The 17550-nt window shown below is 37.9% G+C and overlaps 1 protein-coding gene across 1 annotated transcript in view; it reads right to left on the minus strand.

Moving 5' to 3' along the window:
• Nucleotides 1-791: 791 nt before the first annotated feature.
• LOC124169382 overlaps nucleotides 792-17550 on the minus strand; it is a 203026-nt gene continuing 186267 nt past the window's right edge. The window contains exons 5-15 of the mRNA XM_046547972.1: nucleotides 16758-17048; nucleotides 14965-15077; nucleotides 12768-13026; nucleotides 12106-12222; nucleotides 10729-10904; nucleotides 9958-10091; nucleotides 8750-8889; nucleotides 8107-8188; nucleotides 7052-7196; nucleotides 5381-5576; nucleotides 792-2266 (exon numbers count right to left, since the gene is read on the minus strand). Of these exons, the coding sequence (XP_046403928.1) occupies nucleotides 2079-2266; nucleotides 5381-5576; nucleotides 7052-7196; nucleotides 8107-8188; nucleotides 8750-8889; nucleotides 9958-10091; nucleotides 10729-10904; nucleotides 12106-12222; nucleotides 12768-13026; nucleotides 14965-15077; nucleotides 16758-17048 (1841 nt within the window). The 3' untranslated portion in view covers nucleotides 792-2078. The remainder of the gene's footprint in view (nucleotides 2267-5380; nucleotides 5577-7051; nucleotides 7197-8106; nucleotides 8189-8749; nucleotides 8890-9957; nucleotides 10092-10728; nucleotides 10905-12105; nucleotides 12223-12767; nucleotides 13027-14964; nucleotides 15078-16757; nucleotides 17049-17550) is intronic.

Consider the following 17550-nt stretch of genomic DNA (forward strand, 5'->3'; position numbering starts at 1 on the left):
AAGCCCCTGGCCTTTTTAGCATGCGATACTTGTCAGGTGTAATGCGTCTGAGGTGTACGCAGATTAGTGGCTTCAATATATATTCACCAGTTATTTTGAAAGATTTTTGTTAAGCTGGTGAAATAAAAAAATCCCTGAAGGTCGATCGTAAAGATCACCGTGGGGATCATCTATTTCAATACTTCCAATATTTTAAAGGGGGGCGGTCGCCCCCTTTACTTCGCCACTGTCTTACCTATATAAGGGGGTTTATGACCATACATAGCCTTAATTCTCGGTTTGTGACCATTAAATGCCAAGGGTTCGCTTAGCTTACCTGTGTGAATTGTACTTACCACCTCACGCGAAAGATTTAGCTGATCCATCTCCCCGGAAGTCGTTATTCTGATATATTTTATTATATAAATGTATTTAGAATGTATTTGGATGAATTCAATAAATGAGACAACAGGCCAGTTAGTACACATGCAATGAGTTCCGAATCTAAGCTTTAGTAGCCTTGGGTAATCAATTCGAACTTAAAATTTGATAGTTGCATACTTGTCTCTCCTTAAAGTTAACAGTTGGACGAAAAGAAATTAAAAGTACTTTTAAAATTTGCAGAAAAGGAAGACGAAAAAAGTTCATCTAAGCCATTTCTCATCATCCTTTTCCAAAAAAAACTTAATATAGCAAAAATGACTGTGAAAAAGAAACGTATTTTTGCCACGATCATGATTTTGCACTCATGCATCAGCTGGAAGACCATGGTAACGAAACTCAATTGTTTATGTACCGTCATGGACTGTGGATAGTTTACAAAAGAGAAAGCTTTGCTTCCTTTATTGGACAATCATAAATATTCACGGCTGTATTTCAGCCTGCACGTACACAGTATTCATATATTTACAAAAAAATTGTTACATTGAAATCATCGATGACATCAAGGCCGGCATGTAATGTTAAATTAAAAAATAATTCCCCATCCACCATGTTCAAGAATCTAATTGCTTGTACTCTTTCCTGTCTTCGCTTCGGTTGAATTAATAGTTTCTCCCATTATCCCCTGGCACCAATACCTTGGAATGATACCCACATGGTCATCTTCTTTGTTAGATCAGAAGATTTCGACATGGGAATCATTCTCGGTGGGTTATGTCTGCTTATAGGGATATCAGGACAAAGGCGCAGCGGTTTCAACACATTTAAAGCGATCTCAGCGAACAAATGAAGAGCGTAGGTATGAACGTTTGAAGGTTTCACAGTGAATGAATTATAAAAAGTTGATGAATGAATAATGAGTAAAGCACCAATCCTTGCAGGATTATTTGAAAAAAACGATAATGTGAAATGCCCGACAGACACCGCAACGTTTAGAAATTAGGACGATAGTGAATGATATGATATTGCACTTTTCGAACGCAGGTATTTTAAAATCCGGCAGATGTCTGCTTCCAAAGATACATCCTCATCATTTTTGGCTCTGTCGAACTTCCACACTTCATGTAGAATTGGAATTCGAGAGCGCAACGTTTTTGCGTACCCCCATCTGAAGTCCGAGAATTCTACGCGATCAAACAGTTCATCACCGCGAGGATTAACTCTTACTTATCACACCAATCATGATACCACTTTCAACAATGACAGACCTTTTTACGATCGTTATTTGTTACCGAATCGTCCTTTTGGCTTCCACTGTAGAGATGCACCGCATCTCACTGCGGTCAAAATAAGCAGCCATGACCCACGCTAAGAATTAATTAAACGAAAAATATAAACCAAGCGGAGAAGGAAAAAGATCAAGAGCCATTATTCTTTTCCTAAAGCCATCACCACGTCATCCCCTTTCGTAAGAGTCGAACACACAAGGCGCGCGGGAGTTTTGTCCACAGATCACGTGACTTCACTGCCCAGGAAAAAAAACACACGCGCGCTCGAAACTGGACGGACAAAAACTCACAGTTGGCCGGATTGAAGTTAAAACTCTTCTCGTCTTTCGACTTCGTCAAAGACTTCCCAGGGGAGGGGGGGAGGGAGCATATTCAGTCCTTATCATTCGATATAGAAACGAAAAAAAATGGCGGAAGAACTAGGCGTCTTCATGACATGAGGTTCTTCTTGGGGTCGGAGTACCAGGGTCCACACGCTCGCAGGCAGTAGCAGCACACCGTGGTGGCATAGAGTAATGCCAGGAGAGCGCAGGTGACACCCAGGGCCAAGACTGACGTCCTCGTGGGGCAGGTCATTCCTTCGAAACCAACACGTCGGACGGATGGACTCTCGTCATCTGAAAGAAAAAAAGAGAATATTAGCTGTCAAGAGTGGCGTTCATAGTAAATATAATCAAGAGGTTTCTGCTTGAGGCTTTCGCAGCGCTGAATTGCAGATCTCTCCATTGCTTCCTAATTAGCTCAGGGGTGTCATGGTGCCGGAACGCCACCGTTTCGGCACTTGTTAACAAAAGACATAATTGTCAAATAACACTGCCTCAAAAATTCTATTTTATACATTCGTAACCAAAACAAAAAATGCAATGAAATGTAAATAATAACTTGTAATAAAAAAACATACAGAGTAATATTTCACTTCTAAAAAAAGTTAAGGAAAGTGCGTTCCGGCACTGCTAATTTTGCCATGACGTCACTGGGCCATTACCTGCGTCGAGGTTGATTTCAGATGACGTTTCGGGGCCTTTGCTGGCCACATCTTCAGATCAGGTTTGAGTGCCAATGTATGGAAATGCCCTGGGATAAGTTGATCCTATTCTAATAATTATTATCTTTATTAATCTAATAATAACTAATCCCGGGCATCAAATTAAAATTGGAAAAGCAAAAGTCCTTGCCAAAGAGGAACATTATTTCCTTCATGTAGTGTCCAAAGGTTGGCAGCCATGATGTTTTGTCGGTTGTTGGGGTTGCTGGGAACGCGAGTCGATGTATGTGAGTGAGACAAAAAGATGGCGAGAAGTAAGGCGTGCTTGTTTTAATGATTCATTATCCAAGTCAGGACAGTACGCTTCACATCATTCGGGAGGCTAATGAAATTGAATTAATAACAGAAAATTTCAATGGAGATGGGCATAGACAAAATACAACCTGGAAAACATTAGTTCGCAAAAGCAGGCCAAAATCGAGGTCCTTGACGGTGATTGGTCGGGCCAGTGGTAGGCCATCCTGAGGATGATGTATCTAAAGGGCCATTTCCATCTATCGGAAGCCAGACCTGATTTGAAAATGTGGCCAGCTTAGGCCACAAAACGTAATCCGAAATCAACTTCGACACAGCTAACCGGGAAACTATGGATAGAACTGCAATATTCAAAAACTTGCTGCACGGTACTCACGGTCAAGGTAGCATTGATGTACCATATCCAAAATTATAATGGAATGATAGATTTAAAAATGAACGTTGTTATATTCTACACAGTATTCATTGAAAACTCTACCGGTTACGACCTTTTCAGGTAATTATCAAGAGGTAACAGAACATGATAATCCTGATAGAACCTGGGAGAAATTGAGGTCCGCATCATATCAATGGATTGAAATAATATGAATTTGCATATGAATGGACAAGCTAGAAAATGAAATACTTGTAAATCCATTTTGTCAAATCCTAATACTTCACCTCTCTTGTCGGGAATATAAGTCTATTATGACGAGGGTTCCTCCATAAGTCATCCTTTCATTGAGAAAGACAAAAAAATACTCTTTAAAAAGCAAACATCATTCGTGGATGGTGATGGCTTCTATTGCTTGTTACGAAAATTCCATTTTAATATTTAGTTTCCCAAACATTAGCATTAAGTATGGCCTCGTGGCCGCTGGGTATCATGAGTCGAATCGGTTACATTCGGTAGACCCATTCGGTGACCTAGCTAAACGTTTTGACCACGCCTTGATTCCATCCAGGGACAGTGATGAATATTTCCGTGCCCCGAGGATGTTATTTTGACGCCTGGCCTCGAGGAGATCTCATTTTTAGTTTTGGCACCTTTGCTCTAACCAGCGCCCTGAGCCATGTTGGGGATTAACCCAACAATTCACCTCGTTAGCTGACGCCCTGGGCTGATACTCAAGGTGCCACTTCATCGTCAAGTGCAACCAAAAGACGAACGAAAAACAGTGCAGGCGATTAAAAGCTTTTTTTGAATGCTTCACGTTGCCTAGGGGATAATTCAGCGATGGCCGTGGTCAATCAATCTTTTCAATTATGGCATGACGATGCGAGAAATAGACGTTGGTATTCCCGTAACGATTTTTCGCTACTAACTTCTGCTCACCTGCTCGAGGAGATTTTTTTATTGCTTGTTAGTTACACGATTCGTATAGAATTTTCTACATTTTCTTGGAATTAAGGTGAAAAATGCGATTCATTATTGTCATTTTGGAAATGACTTAATTTGGAATTGAAAAAGGGAAACAAATTATTAATTCATCTAATGGATAAAGAATGCAGCATTGGAATGATGAAATTAGAATAGCTTTATTCCTAATGAATAATAGTAACTCTACTACATAAGTAGATGATAGATGCACACTATAAACCACGCATAAATCTTGGAATCGATATTCTAGTTTTGCTGTCTCTCGATGGACCAAACCACATTCAAATTAATTTTTTGAGAAATTTGCTTGAAAATTGAAATTTTCTCAACCGATGACAACGCAAATCAAGTTTTGTTGTCTCTCGATGGACCAAACTATACTTTAGATTGATGTTTTGAGAAATTTGAACTTTTATCACCTGATGACAAGACAAAGTCAAGTTTAGTCTCTCGATGAATCAAAATGTATTTTTGATTAATCCTAAGAGAAATTTGTACTTTTCTCAACTAATAATGACGCAAAGTCAAGTTGAGTTTTCAGCTCCAAAGTTACGCTCCAAAGTTACGTTAGGTTATTTTGAACAAGGTTTGAGAGTCAGTGCAACTTTTGTTTCTTAACGCTTTGAGAGCAAACCGATTATATAGGTACTATGGTAAAATCGCAGTGGCATTTTTGGTGATTTTGCAGTAGGTTATTAAAAAAATGAAAAAAAAATGTATTGTTTCATCTTTTTGGTATAGTATTTGACTTTTTTTTTTACACAAAATGAGTTTATTAATAATTGAAACAAAATAAATAATAAGTAATGATAGCGGGAGGGACTTCGTAGCAATCCTATATCGTAGGCCACGTGGAGTGGCATAGCATGGCCGCCATTCCGGCCTTTTTCAAATGAGGTTAAAATTGACCATTAACATTCGTCTAAACTGGGTTTTATAAAACCAAATAATTTGTACATTATTAGTACACTAATGTTGGATAACGATTCGCAATCAATGCCTTTCGTTTTCTTTGGAGAATGAAACTACCCTAATGTTTTCTTAAGTCGGTTACTGATGATGGTTACTCACCGACTCCAAAGTCTGCTTCTGGCGTTCCTCCGATGGTTGGCGTCCTCAAACTCTCGCTCTTCTCATCGCCAAAGTCCAGCACAAGAATCTCCTGACTCAGGGTCATGTCCTCTGCATTCTCCGGCTCCTCCGCACTCCTCCTCCTGCGCCTCTTGCCCCAAGACTCGCCGCGCTCCAAGCCGTAATCACACTGAGCCTACACACACAAACAATGTAGACAGGTACAAAATTATTCAGTGGTCAAGAAACAAATAGATAAAATGAATGACTATATTATATAGTAGTCACACTGGCCATACGCACAAAATATGTAAAGCAGGGTCATCATTTAGAGGTGAAGATACCAGTAGCTAAAATGAAGGGTTATATTAAGCCTGAATCACACGATCATTATAGCTCGTTTGTTTATCTATGTCGTTCCCACAATTGTCAAACGTTGCGCTGCAATCGCTCCGTATGGGCATGCGTTCCTATTGGCTGATATGGGGTTTTAGTGACGGTTTTAGCGACGGAAAAAGCGACCGGACTAGCGATGAAAAATAGGGATGGGAATCCTTATAGAGGTCCCTCTATAGAGTAACCTCTATGGGAATCCTCATCGCGATCGCGAACGCGAAAAACAATTGCCGGCGACGATCATTTCGCCTAGTGATCGCGATAGTGATCACTTTCGCGACGAAAAAAAATGATCGTGTGATTCAGACTTTAGAGAATGTGTAATAACATTGAGTCTACGCACAAACAATGTAGGCAGTTGCATTAATCATAGGTGAATAAACTAATAGCTAAGATGAAGGGTAACTAGTAAATATCTACAGTCATGGAGAGAAAATGTAACAATATCATTTTAATTATTAACTTTCATTGAAATTCTCACTTGGTACTAGTATCGCCAAAGCATTTTTTCAAGCGAAACAACGCGGAGGAAACTAATGGGACGTGCATCGGCTAAATCATGATCTTTATTAAACTTGAAATGAAATAAATGGTGTAGGCTGATACTTTTGAAAATCCATCGTAGGATATGAAGCTAAATAATTTGCAATTTTCCACATAAATATTTATTTCAATAGGAATCAACATGTTTCACTGCACTGCAGCACCATTCTGTTATTGATTAGTTCCTGATTAGTCTTGATGATGCTGCTTGGCAGTGAAACATAATGACTACTTTTTAAATAAATATTTATGTGGAGAAGTGCAAAGTATTAATTTCATATCCTTTGTTAATCTTGATGTCGGATACTTTCGGGTGCGTATTGCGCGTTGCCACGCAAGCTTTTGCGGCCATTGCAGGTCGCATTAACAGGCGATGAATGAGAAATTGGAAAACGTTTTCAATTTTATACTCGTCAACCCTACTTACTCCACTCCAGTTGACGAATATATAATTGAAAACTTTTTCCAATTTCTCATTCACCGCCTGTTAATGCGACCTGCAATGGCCGCGAAAGCTTGCATGATATTGCGCAATACGCAGCTGCACCCGAAAGGCGTCGACAGCAATGAATCTCGCAGCGAAAGCCTACGTTCCAAGCTTTGTTAAACTTGCCAGAAATAGTCGAGATCACATAATTGCCAACTAAGACATCGTAATAGAAGAATTCCATCATTTCTGCATGCGTGAGAATCATTTTGGGTTGCAGAACGTGAAATTTCTATGATTCTTACCGGTTCGCAAGGCCCAAGGCAGTACTTGACGTTGCACTGGAATATCACTCCGTAAGACTCGGTGAAACGGAAAGCTTCGTAGATGGATTGCAGTGAGTTACCGTCCTGAGTGAAGCCAGGGAAGATTGATGGGTCAGGAGGACAACTGTAAAAAGATAATAACAAGTAAATATCTAATGTCAAGGAGATAAAATATAACGATGTCATTTTACATATAAAATTTCATTTAAATCTCATTTGGCACAACGTACAAGTATCACAAAATGCTTTTATTCAGCATTTTCTGGATGCGATTTATTTCCTGCGGCAGTTAGTGCTCTTATATGAGACAATAGATGAATAAGAAAGGCATAGAGGAGTGCCGTTGTTGACCGCCAAATGAAATGCGAAAATTTTACATAGCTTGCCATTTGTAATCATATTGCATATTAGTTTCCTGTGATGATAGATTTTCCAGATAACATATTGGTATCCAAATAATTTACGGTAATTTATTCCGTTTATTTCTCATTAAAATTCAGAAGGCTTTGACGTGACAAAATTGGAGCATTCGTCATAATTTGATGTGATTGTGTTAACCATACTTTTGAATGGACTAGCAGAGAATAAAAGAAACGAAACGTCCTAATCATAAATATCATCTGCAGGAATATTTCTCGGGTTTCCCACCGGGTGTCGTATCGGGTTGTAGTTCCCAACGTTTCCATGACTAAGTCCGTCATCGTCATCAGGGGTTAATGACGATGACGGACTTAGTCATGGAAACGTTGGGAACTACAACCCGATACGACACCCGGTGGGAAACCCGAGAAATATTCCTGCAGAGCATACGCCGGGAAAAACTCAGATTCTACATCATAAATATCATCATTTAAAAGTCATCGTGGGTTGTGTATTTAAGGACTGCATTTCAGCGAGTACATTTTAATCACAGCAAAATTTCTTCTAGTTTTTTTAACAAAACTGCTTATCAACGTTTTATATTTTATGTGCACCTGCGGTTTATAACCAATTGAAGATGGTGTTTCTTGCAGAGTATGTCCGAGAAAACTTACCCGTCTTCATCGATAATCTGGAAGGTGCTCTTCGAGTCCTTGGCCATGGCAACGCAGCTTCGTGCAAAGATTCCATAAGGAGCTGCAAGGATGAAAGTAAATACTTTAGTATGCATTCAGTTATTGAAAGCAATGTTGAAACAAATTCGATTTCCTGCTTTTTTATCTCATCTTATCAGTTTATGACCATATTTGAGTGCACTTAGTTTAAAAAAGGCTGTATTCAAAGTCGCCAAAAAAGAAGTAAATTTGATTTTGAGTTCAGTTGATGCTTACGGGACGCGATCTCAAAAGATACTTTGGGACTAGCTACATCCAACGGAAGAAACGTCTCATATTAGTGACATTATGATTTTTACGAAGTGATGACAGAATGATTAATTATTTTTGGTAACTTTATAATTTATATAAAACAGATATTATCAAGTGACCCCCATTTTATATCGAAATAATACGACCGATAAGTATAATTATGTTGATAAGAAAAGTGTTATAATTTCCAACTTTTTTATAAAATTTGATATGAAAACGAGATCACTATGATGCACACATGTTATATGGTGACATTTGTCAAGATTCAGGGAGTGCCACAAACAATATGTTGGAGAAAATTTGCAGGATAGGTGAATAAGGAAATACTCACTATCTTCGGGGATTTCGATCCTGAAAGTAAGCTTGTCTCCAATCCTGACAGTCTCAACTTCCCTGTCCCTGGTGTCCAGGATTCTGATGCGAGGAGCTGGTGCAATCGGTGCTGAAGTAATGGAGATCATTTCTGGGTCCCTGCAAGCACAAAAGAGAGGATGAACATCATTAAAAAATTTCTCGGAGTAAACCGACTTTGCAGAAAACAATTTTAGAGGATAGATTTAAGGTGGACGAAGGAGAGGAAGGAAGAGAATCGGATTTTTAGGTAGAACGAAAGGGAGTCGACCTTACAGTGAATTGAAGAGGGAAGAGTATGAAGGAATGTGAGGCTGGCAGAATGGGTATTAAGCACTCCATGCAAATACCTTAATCGGTAGAATACTATGACAATAACAATTATTAAATCTTTCTCAGTTTTTGTTCCAAATTGTTGATCTTTCTATTTATCATGCTCACAAAATGTACATTGATTTTGTTTTTAAAGGATATAGCCCCAGAAAAATTAATCAATCATTCATTAACTTCATTAATTAGCAAGAAGGGGAGGATAGCATCGCATGTAATGAGGAAAGTAAACTTGAAATTATATATTTTTTGATGTTTGGATAGAATTAAAAGGAGGAGGCCGTGGAATGTTGGGTAAACGTGGGAGAGGAAGGAAAAGAATAGGATGTTTAAATGGAAAGAAAGGGAGTAGGCCGGTGGTGCTATGATGGCGATGTTTTAACGAGATAAAAAAATACGAAGGCATCTGCCACTTTATTTCATAGCACAACTAAGCAAATTTAATGCAAAAATGACTTGATTGATAAATTGATTGACCCTAAACCGAAAAATATTAATATTCCCTGTAATAATACGTCTTTATTTATTAATTAAATTAATTTCTATGGAATGGAAATGCCTTTTTTATCAATAAATTATTTTCAAATAAAAATTTCAAGTTTTTGAATAAAAAATTATGACCATAGATTTTTATAGCGCTTTTCGTGAAAGATATCCCTTAAATATCTTGGTAATTGGTTTTAAATGACAAAAGAAGTTACTGCTAGACGTTGAAAGGACGAAAATCTTGAGAAATTATATTTTATCATCTGAATACGCAAATACACGAAATACTCATTAAAATATTTTTGAAGTATGTAATAACCAAATGATATATCCCACTATACGAAATAATAAGATTTTTTTGTAATAACTTACTTGACAGTGTTCATATCATAGGTGATATTCTTTGGAGACATGTCATATGTGCACTTGATCTTGTAGATTTTGTCAGCCTTGGTCATCACCATGCTATGATGTTGAAGGACTACGGTGTTGGAGTACACGCCAGGCTGAAAAAGAAAACATTATTTTCGTGAGTAATCTCCGAGTTATTGCTTAAACAGGTGTCTATTTTTGCCAAATGGTATCATTAAAAAAAAATGCTATTTTTTCCGGGGGTGAAAGAATTAGAAAATATATAGAGTCCCATATTTTTTCGCTTTTCAATCCGTCGCGTATTTAATTCTAATTGTTGTCAACTGATTATAAAGCTTTCTAATATTCCAAACATATATTGTACCGATGGAGTTTAAGCATATGGGTCTGGGTCGTACAACTTTTTTGATTATGTATTTAAATTTTTAGTATACGCTTTTAGCCAAACATACACACGGATTTTAGAATGACTAGAAAAATTTAGTTGTTCCACATATATATTTATCGAAAATCGACGAATATTTCGACGATGATCGTCATCATCACGCGGAAACATCATCAGGAACTGAAACCGTTCACCGGAACCCAGAATCGGAACCGAGAACCGGATGGCCTGATGATGTCAATCCTCGTCGAAAACTACGTTTTTTGTACAAAATCCATTCGAGAAAGTTATATTCTTTATTATTTAAAATGATAAGAAAATATCACAAAGTCATGCCCAAAACAGGGAGTACCCATTGATTTTTGAATTTGTTGACCATTACTCACCACTGATCTCGTGTTGCAGTCTTGACCGCTCATGGTGAGGTCCAACCGGAACATGTCGCTGCTCTTGACATCAACGTTACAAGTTTCCGAACGTCCCAGCGCGTAGATCCTGCCGTTGAATGGTTTGTTGGTCCTGACCTGAACGGCTATGCGGGTATCCTTGCAGTGTACCGCCACTGTTTTAATTAAAACAATAAAATGCTTTGCTTAATTGTTCTCATATGGATGAACATTGAAAGCAGGCTTTATTTTATTTCTCTAACAACCACTGATCTTCATCGGTTTAAAAATTTCTGGACAAAATAAGACACGAAATTAATTAGGTACATAACTATTCCTTCAAGCAATACAAGGCATTATAAATTACTGGCACACAATCTGGAATTTAATTGACGGTGGCTATGAAAAGATTTGCCCGATTTGTTCTTTAAAATTAATAAACCAATTTAAAGAAGAAAAATGAGTGAGTTAAATACATCGGTACTATTTAGATTGAAAAGGCAACTGGAAAGGTAATATTATTTGCTTTCCGAATTTTCTAATAATGACGAGAGCTCTTCAAGAAGCCATTCACTGGAGAATTTAGGTAAGCGATTGCGTGATTCAAAGGAAATACTTCTCGTATACGCCATGTAATTTATTTGCCATCTTAGACGACATCTGTCTAGGTTCAAAAACCAAAATGGGAGCAATGAAAATGTTCATAGTTCAATCCTTGTATCTGTAATTCTACACTTTTTCAGCTATTTGAGCTAACCCTAGAGTAACTTAATTTTTTACGCCATGAAAAGGCTATACAACTTTATCCTATATTAAATAATATGATGAAACATTTATATCTTGTGAAGATGATTATTCTATGTAATTAAGTGTTAGATAATGAAGATGAAGTCCTAATAAAAATGGGAGAAAAGAGAAGTTTTTTAGAAGCTAACCGAAGCGCCAGTTTTATGAAACTAACATGATTTGACTTCAATTTGGAATTTATTTGTTGAGAATTCAAAAAGTAGTCAGCTGAGTGGACATAAGAACCAATGTTAAAATTCAAATCTTCAAATCTAATCCATAAATTATAGCCCGGATAACTTATATTATTTGGTTATCTGTTGATGAAGCATGATTTGAAGAACATCTTTGGAAGATTTCCTGAAAATTACATGCACTTGGTTTCTCGAGACGAACTCTTTACACCCAAATTACGTCCATTGGTATTCCTAAGGGTCTGTAGTAACTTTCATCATCGTTGCAAAGATATAACGAACAAATGATGAGTTCTAATTGTAAGTTGCTTTGGATGTGGAAAAAATGGTAAAAGTTCGCTGAGAATGTGAATGAAAAAGTGCGATGTAGAAAAAATGAATCAATGTTCCAACTTACCATCGTAACATGTTCCAGTTTTATCGCAATTGATATCAGTCCTGTTTTCCGTCTTTGTATTGTACTCTTCTTCCTTCACGAACTCCACTGGCAGCTCATCAGGAATCCTAGCTGGTCCTAGAGACAAGTGAAAAAATATAATCATTTCACATAATTTTTAGGCTTACGAAGCGAATTGCACTAGCAAAGGAGGCTTTCATGAATATGAAGGAGCTTCTGAGAGGATCGTTATGTAAGAGTTTAAAGAAAAGGTTATTGAAGAGTTTGATCTGGAGTGTAGCTCTCTACGGTGCGGAAACGTGGACACTGAGGAAAGAAGACGAGAGAAAATTGGAGGCATTCGAGATGTGGGTATGGAGAAGAATGGAGAAGATGAAATGGACGGAGAGGAAAAAGAGCGACGAAGTGCTGGATATGGTTGGCAAGAAGAGGCAGCTTTTAGATGAGATACGGAGGAGACAGAAGGTATGGATGGAAGGAGTACTTGGTGGGGAGGGGACGTTGAAAACGATGTTAGAGGGTAGAATGTTAGGGAAACGAGGGAAGGGAAGGAAGAGAATAGGATTTTTTAATATATTCTACTCTGTGCTCCCTGGTCTTCCCTACTATCCTTTATGCGTTATTTACCTTACCCATCTTTCAACCATCTTAAATGTACTCACCCGTGTAATGGCAGCTGTTCTCGTAGTAAGTTCCCACGGCCTCTCCGACGTCGATGAGTGGTCTTTCATGGTTGAGGAACGTGGAGGGCCCATCGGGGAGCGACCAGTGGTCCATGTGGTAGAGGTTGCAGTTGAAAGGTGATGGGGTGGCACCTTCACGCTGGTTGGCCCGCTGAGAGTCGTCGCGATAAAGGTAGGAGCGACACAGGAACTTACTCTCGGAGGCACAGGCGTTGCGGCATGCCTTCTCACCGGAAGCCTGCGGGAGAAAGATGAAAAAAATAAACCTCGAAGACCACACCAACCAGGGACGCTGCCAGAAATTTGGTTCGGAGGGAGCTGAGGTGGTATGCGGGTTGTCTATACATGGGTCAATCTCCAAAAAAAAACGTAATTTTCTACAGGCAAAAAAAATGTATTTTATATAAGAACCAAAAGTGTGAAATTACAGCTTGTCAATTATACAATCTAATGACGTAAGTGACAGAGATCGTTAATAAATTTTACCCTTTTTTTATTTTTACTTTTGTGGTGTCTACATGATATATATGTCCACGGACACAGCATAAGAGGAATATTGCGCTTACTCACGACAAAAAGTTTGTTTAATTTGTCATTGGACATTCTGTAAATAGTATAGTGTAGGTATCATTATGTCCGTTCCCATCTGATAGGTCCATGGACTGCAGATATCAAGAACTAGATGTCCACGGACATGACGATTTCCTCTGAATTAAGTAATAGTTGGGACTGACAGAAAGTCAGGACACTGTCCTTGTTACATCGAACTTGCATCTTACAGCAGTAAAAGACATCTCAATTGGAATTAGTAACATTTTACTTTTACTAATTTTACTTGTCTACGGACATGACTGGTGATCTTGTCTCTTTAAAAAAACTGAACTACAATTTCTCTTCCAGCGTTAAAACACTTACTAAACCCAATATAAACTCAAACAACCCAATAAAGCTCACAATCTCCTTCTCTTCACACTGGATGTCCAGAGCTGCCACCATCTCCTATGAATTATTCCCCCTTTTTCCTGTGTGTCGAGGTACATTGCTTTGTTGGGTAGGACACATGTTTTTTTTATTTTATGATAATTATTATGAAATAAAAGAAACCCAAAAAGACCATTTTGGAATGTTTATATTGTTGTAACATGTTAAATGATAGATTTTATCTTAAATTATTTAGTACAGGCGGTTCATATAATGAACACCTCTTCAAAAATCTATCTGGGACTGACCAGTGTCCACGGACATGACGATTCATAGTCTGTGGACATTAAATTTGGGGAGTATAATTTTTTCTTTACTAATTTTTCTCTATAAGTAGTGAAAGCATACATAAAATAATATGCCCCTTTAGTTTTGATTTAACAGTTTTTTTAATGGCATTCCATTGACATAATTTTGTACGATTATGGGAGAATGACCCACATATATTTTGTTTAATATATCGAACCCTGTTGCGTGAAAGGCGGTAAAATATGCATGAATTGCCATGAGAAAAAATTCTTCTGGACTGGGAATCCCGAACCAACATAGTTCATGAAAATCCATCACAGCACCCAATTCCTTTCCTTTCCAGTCGCACACCGCTACACTACCTCCAGGTTCCTAATTTCCCATGGCAATAGACGGAATTGGGCAGCAGAAAGCCAAAGGTCTGTGGTTCTATTCTCGCTCCTGGGGAATTTTTATTCAAAGACCATGCCAATCAAGGAAGTAGCCAGAAATTTGCTTCGGAGGGAGATGTGCTAGTATGTGGGTTGTCTATATTGATATTTTGCTGTCAATACGCATACATCAGGAGAGCATACGTTTCATTAAGTAATTTATAAATTTCGTTTGCAAAATTCTGATAGGGGGTGTTCCTAAAGGCTCTTCTGGCTAAGTTCTTTACGCCAACCGAGAAATTAATGATAAAAACCAAGACCATAACCAAAGACGAAGTAATTAATTATATAAACAGATTATATAAACAGACATTGGGTCTTTGACGTCATCCTCACTACAACTGTTGTTATCTCGAATTTGGACTTCAAGCACAAATTGAGTACTTGGATTCTTATGGACAGTTTTATGATAGCGTAAAATCGTTTACTTAAAACTTTAAAGATCATCAAATTTGATGAAAATTTATTGAGAATTGACGATATTGGTACCAATGGAAATTTGGACCATTAATTACCTGAATAGCCTTATCCACGTAATAGTTGAGGCCAACGTACTGGGCAACTTCTTGTTCAGCCACTCCTAAACTTGGGATTGTGTATGTTCTCTCATCCTTGCAGGCACTGGATGCTGTGGAAAAGAAAATATTTGCTTTAGTTTCACGTAAATCACACAATTTTCGAGTTCACACGCCAAATATCGCCAGATATTAAATTTTTTTCAAGTAATTATATTAACCCATATACACCCACCTTAGCCTTATGGCTACATCCTTCCTGGCTGAGCACATGAGGCTACTGATGGAAAAAATCACACTTTCCTATTTTCATACCGTCACAAATATGTCGCTGGAGGTTATGTTCAAATAATACGCTTAATACGCGATCCAGTAGCCCTGATGATGAGCGCCGAGTCGGAGCTCGAAACGTCGGCCATTATGAAGCCTTTAACCCGGTGGGAAACCCGAGAGAAGTTTACTCACATCATTCGCCGGGAAAGCATCAAATCTTTCTTCAATACGCTTATTAGTTTATTTTTGAAGCGGGTAAAAACGAAGCCTCTGGTAAAAAGAGAATGATTCAAAATGGAATTTCAATAAGGACGCATACTGTCTAAAAGTAAGGCACAAGTATGATGGAAGAATTGGCATCGAAAAGGTGATATTTTAACGTTAATTCATCCAAAACCACACTTAATTGAACATTTTATCCTTTTTATAAAGTTCAATGCTAGAAAATGAAGCAGACACACATCATCCTTTTCCCGCTCAGTGTATCCATGTGACTTTTTACTATGGAAATAGTTCTCCAAAATATGTAGTTGTTGAAGGTTTACTTGAGACGACGAGGTTCCGCCGACGGAACATGAACGAATGGTTTTTACATGGCGAATTTCATCATTGGAATGTATTTATTCGTATTGATAACATAGGCCAACAAAAAAAAATTTGTTTGAAAACTTTTTTATTTTAATAGCTGATCTTTATAGATTTTGATGTGCCGAATCCAAACCTGGCCTTAGTTTTTTTGTATCACCCATAGTTTCCAAGCAATATGTATTTAATATTTAGCCTAATACCCCTATACGGTATGCAGGGAAATCAACGAAACACTGTGTCACATCATAAAATTGTTTGTATTTACTGTTCACTACATCGTGATAAAATTGTTTGTATTTACTACAGCATGATAATACAGGGTTCACTTGTCAACTGGAATTGGTCTACATTATCTTTCACAAATGAAAAAACGACTTCGTTTTCTTCCACTAATTTATTTTCACGGTACGACATGTTTCGACCTTGAGCGGTCATTTACGAGTACGTACTCGTAAATGACCGCTCAAGGTCGAAACATGTCGTACCGTGAAAATAAATTAGTGGAAGAAAACGAAGTCGTTTTTTCATTTGTGAACTTTAACTTCCACAAAGTTGAGCCTGACACCATTGAACGTATACATTATCTTTCCCTTTTTTTCCTTGAAGCTTCTTGTGTAGCTTTTTCTGCGATGAATCGCTTGCTGAACTTCTCGGTGAAGTACCAACAGTAATCCCTATTATCTTCGTTCATTAGACCTACTTTTTCAATTTTATTATAACTATAAAAAAGCTGTTAAATTCTAAAAACATTGCTTGATTTCATAAATTTAACTGTAAAATGTGAATAAATGGTGGGTTATACAACTTTAAAACCATCATATTTGGATTCAGCAACTTTAAAAACATAAGAATAAGGTATTTTCATTTTTCAGTAAATTTAAAAAAGTATTTTTTCATTGTTGGCCTATGTAATTTGTAATTCTATTTCTCACCCTTGAGGCAGAGGTTCTCAAAGTAGTCCACTCCCTGGGCCTCGATGAACTGGCCGAAGGACGCCGAACTTCCCTGTCCTGGTTGCGGAGCCGTCCGCCGATCCGAGTCGGATAGGTGGCACTGCAGCGTGTTGTAGTTGTACTCGGCGGAGCGGCACTTGAAGCGGCGCTCGTTGAGGCAGGCCCCGAGACACGCCTCCTTGGACGAAGTGTAGATGAGGGCGTTGTCCAAACCGCGCAGCATGCGGTTGGGCACGCGCTCAAAAGCCCACGGCCGAAGGCACACGTTCTCTGAAGAGAAGAGAAGCACTCACCAATTAGCGATTCCGCTTCTGTCATTCCATTTCAAATCGCCCAATATCAATGAAATTTGTGGCTCGACATTTTTAACTATCATGATTTTTTTATCAATGGTTCCCTACAAGTGGACATTCACAAAACACCATTTGAAATAAATGTAGACGCCATACTTTTTTTGGCAGTCATTTTTAAAAGGGCGGCTGGGCAAATTTAGATGAAAAACGTGTTTTGCAAAAATTTTAATTTCGAAGCTATTTAAAAAGATATTAGAATAATTTTAAAACCAGTCTGTTTACCATAAAAATAACTTTTAAAAACCATTTTTTTATTTTGCTATCATTAAAGACAGGTGGTCGAAATCTTTACGTAAAAACTCGGGAAAAATTTGTGAATAGTAACTTTTTAACGCCATAAATATTTATGAAAGAAACGAGGCTCACTAATAAAATGTTATCTCTGAGTTATGTACTTAAAAAACTACTTGCAGTATAAG

The sequence above is a fragment of the Ischnura elegans genome, chromosome 12 (assembly GCF_921293095.1).
Source record: "Ischnura elegans chromosome 12, ioIscEleg1.1, whole genome shotgun sequence".
In the NCBI taxonomy this organism is placed as follows: domain Eukaryota; kingdom Metazoa; phylum Arthropoda; class Insecta; order Odonata; family Coenagrionidae; genus Ischnura; species Ischnura elegans.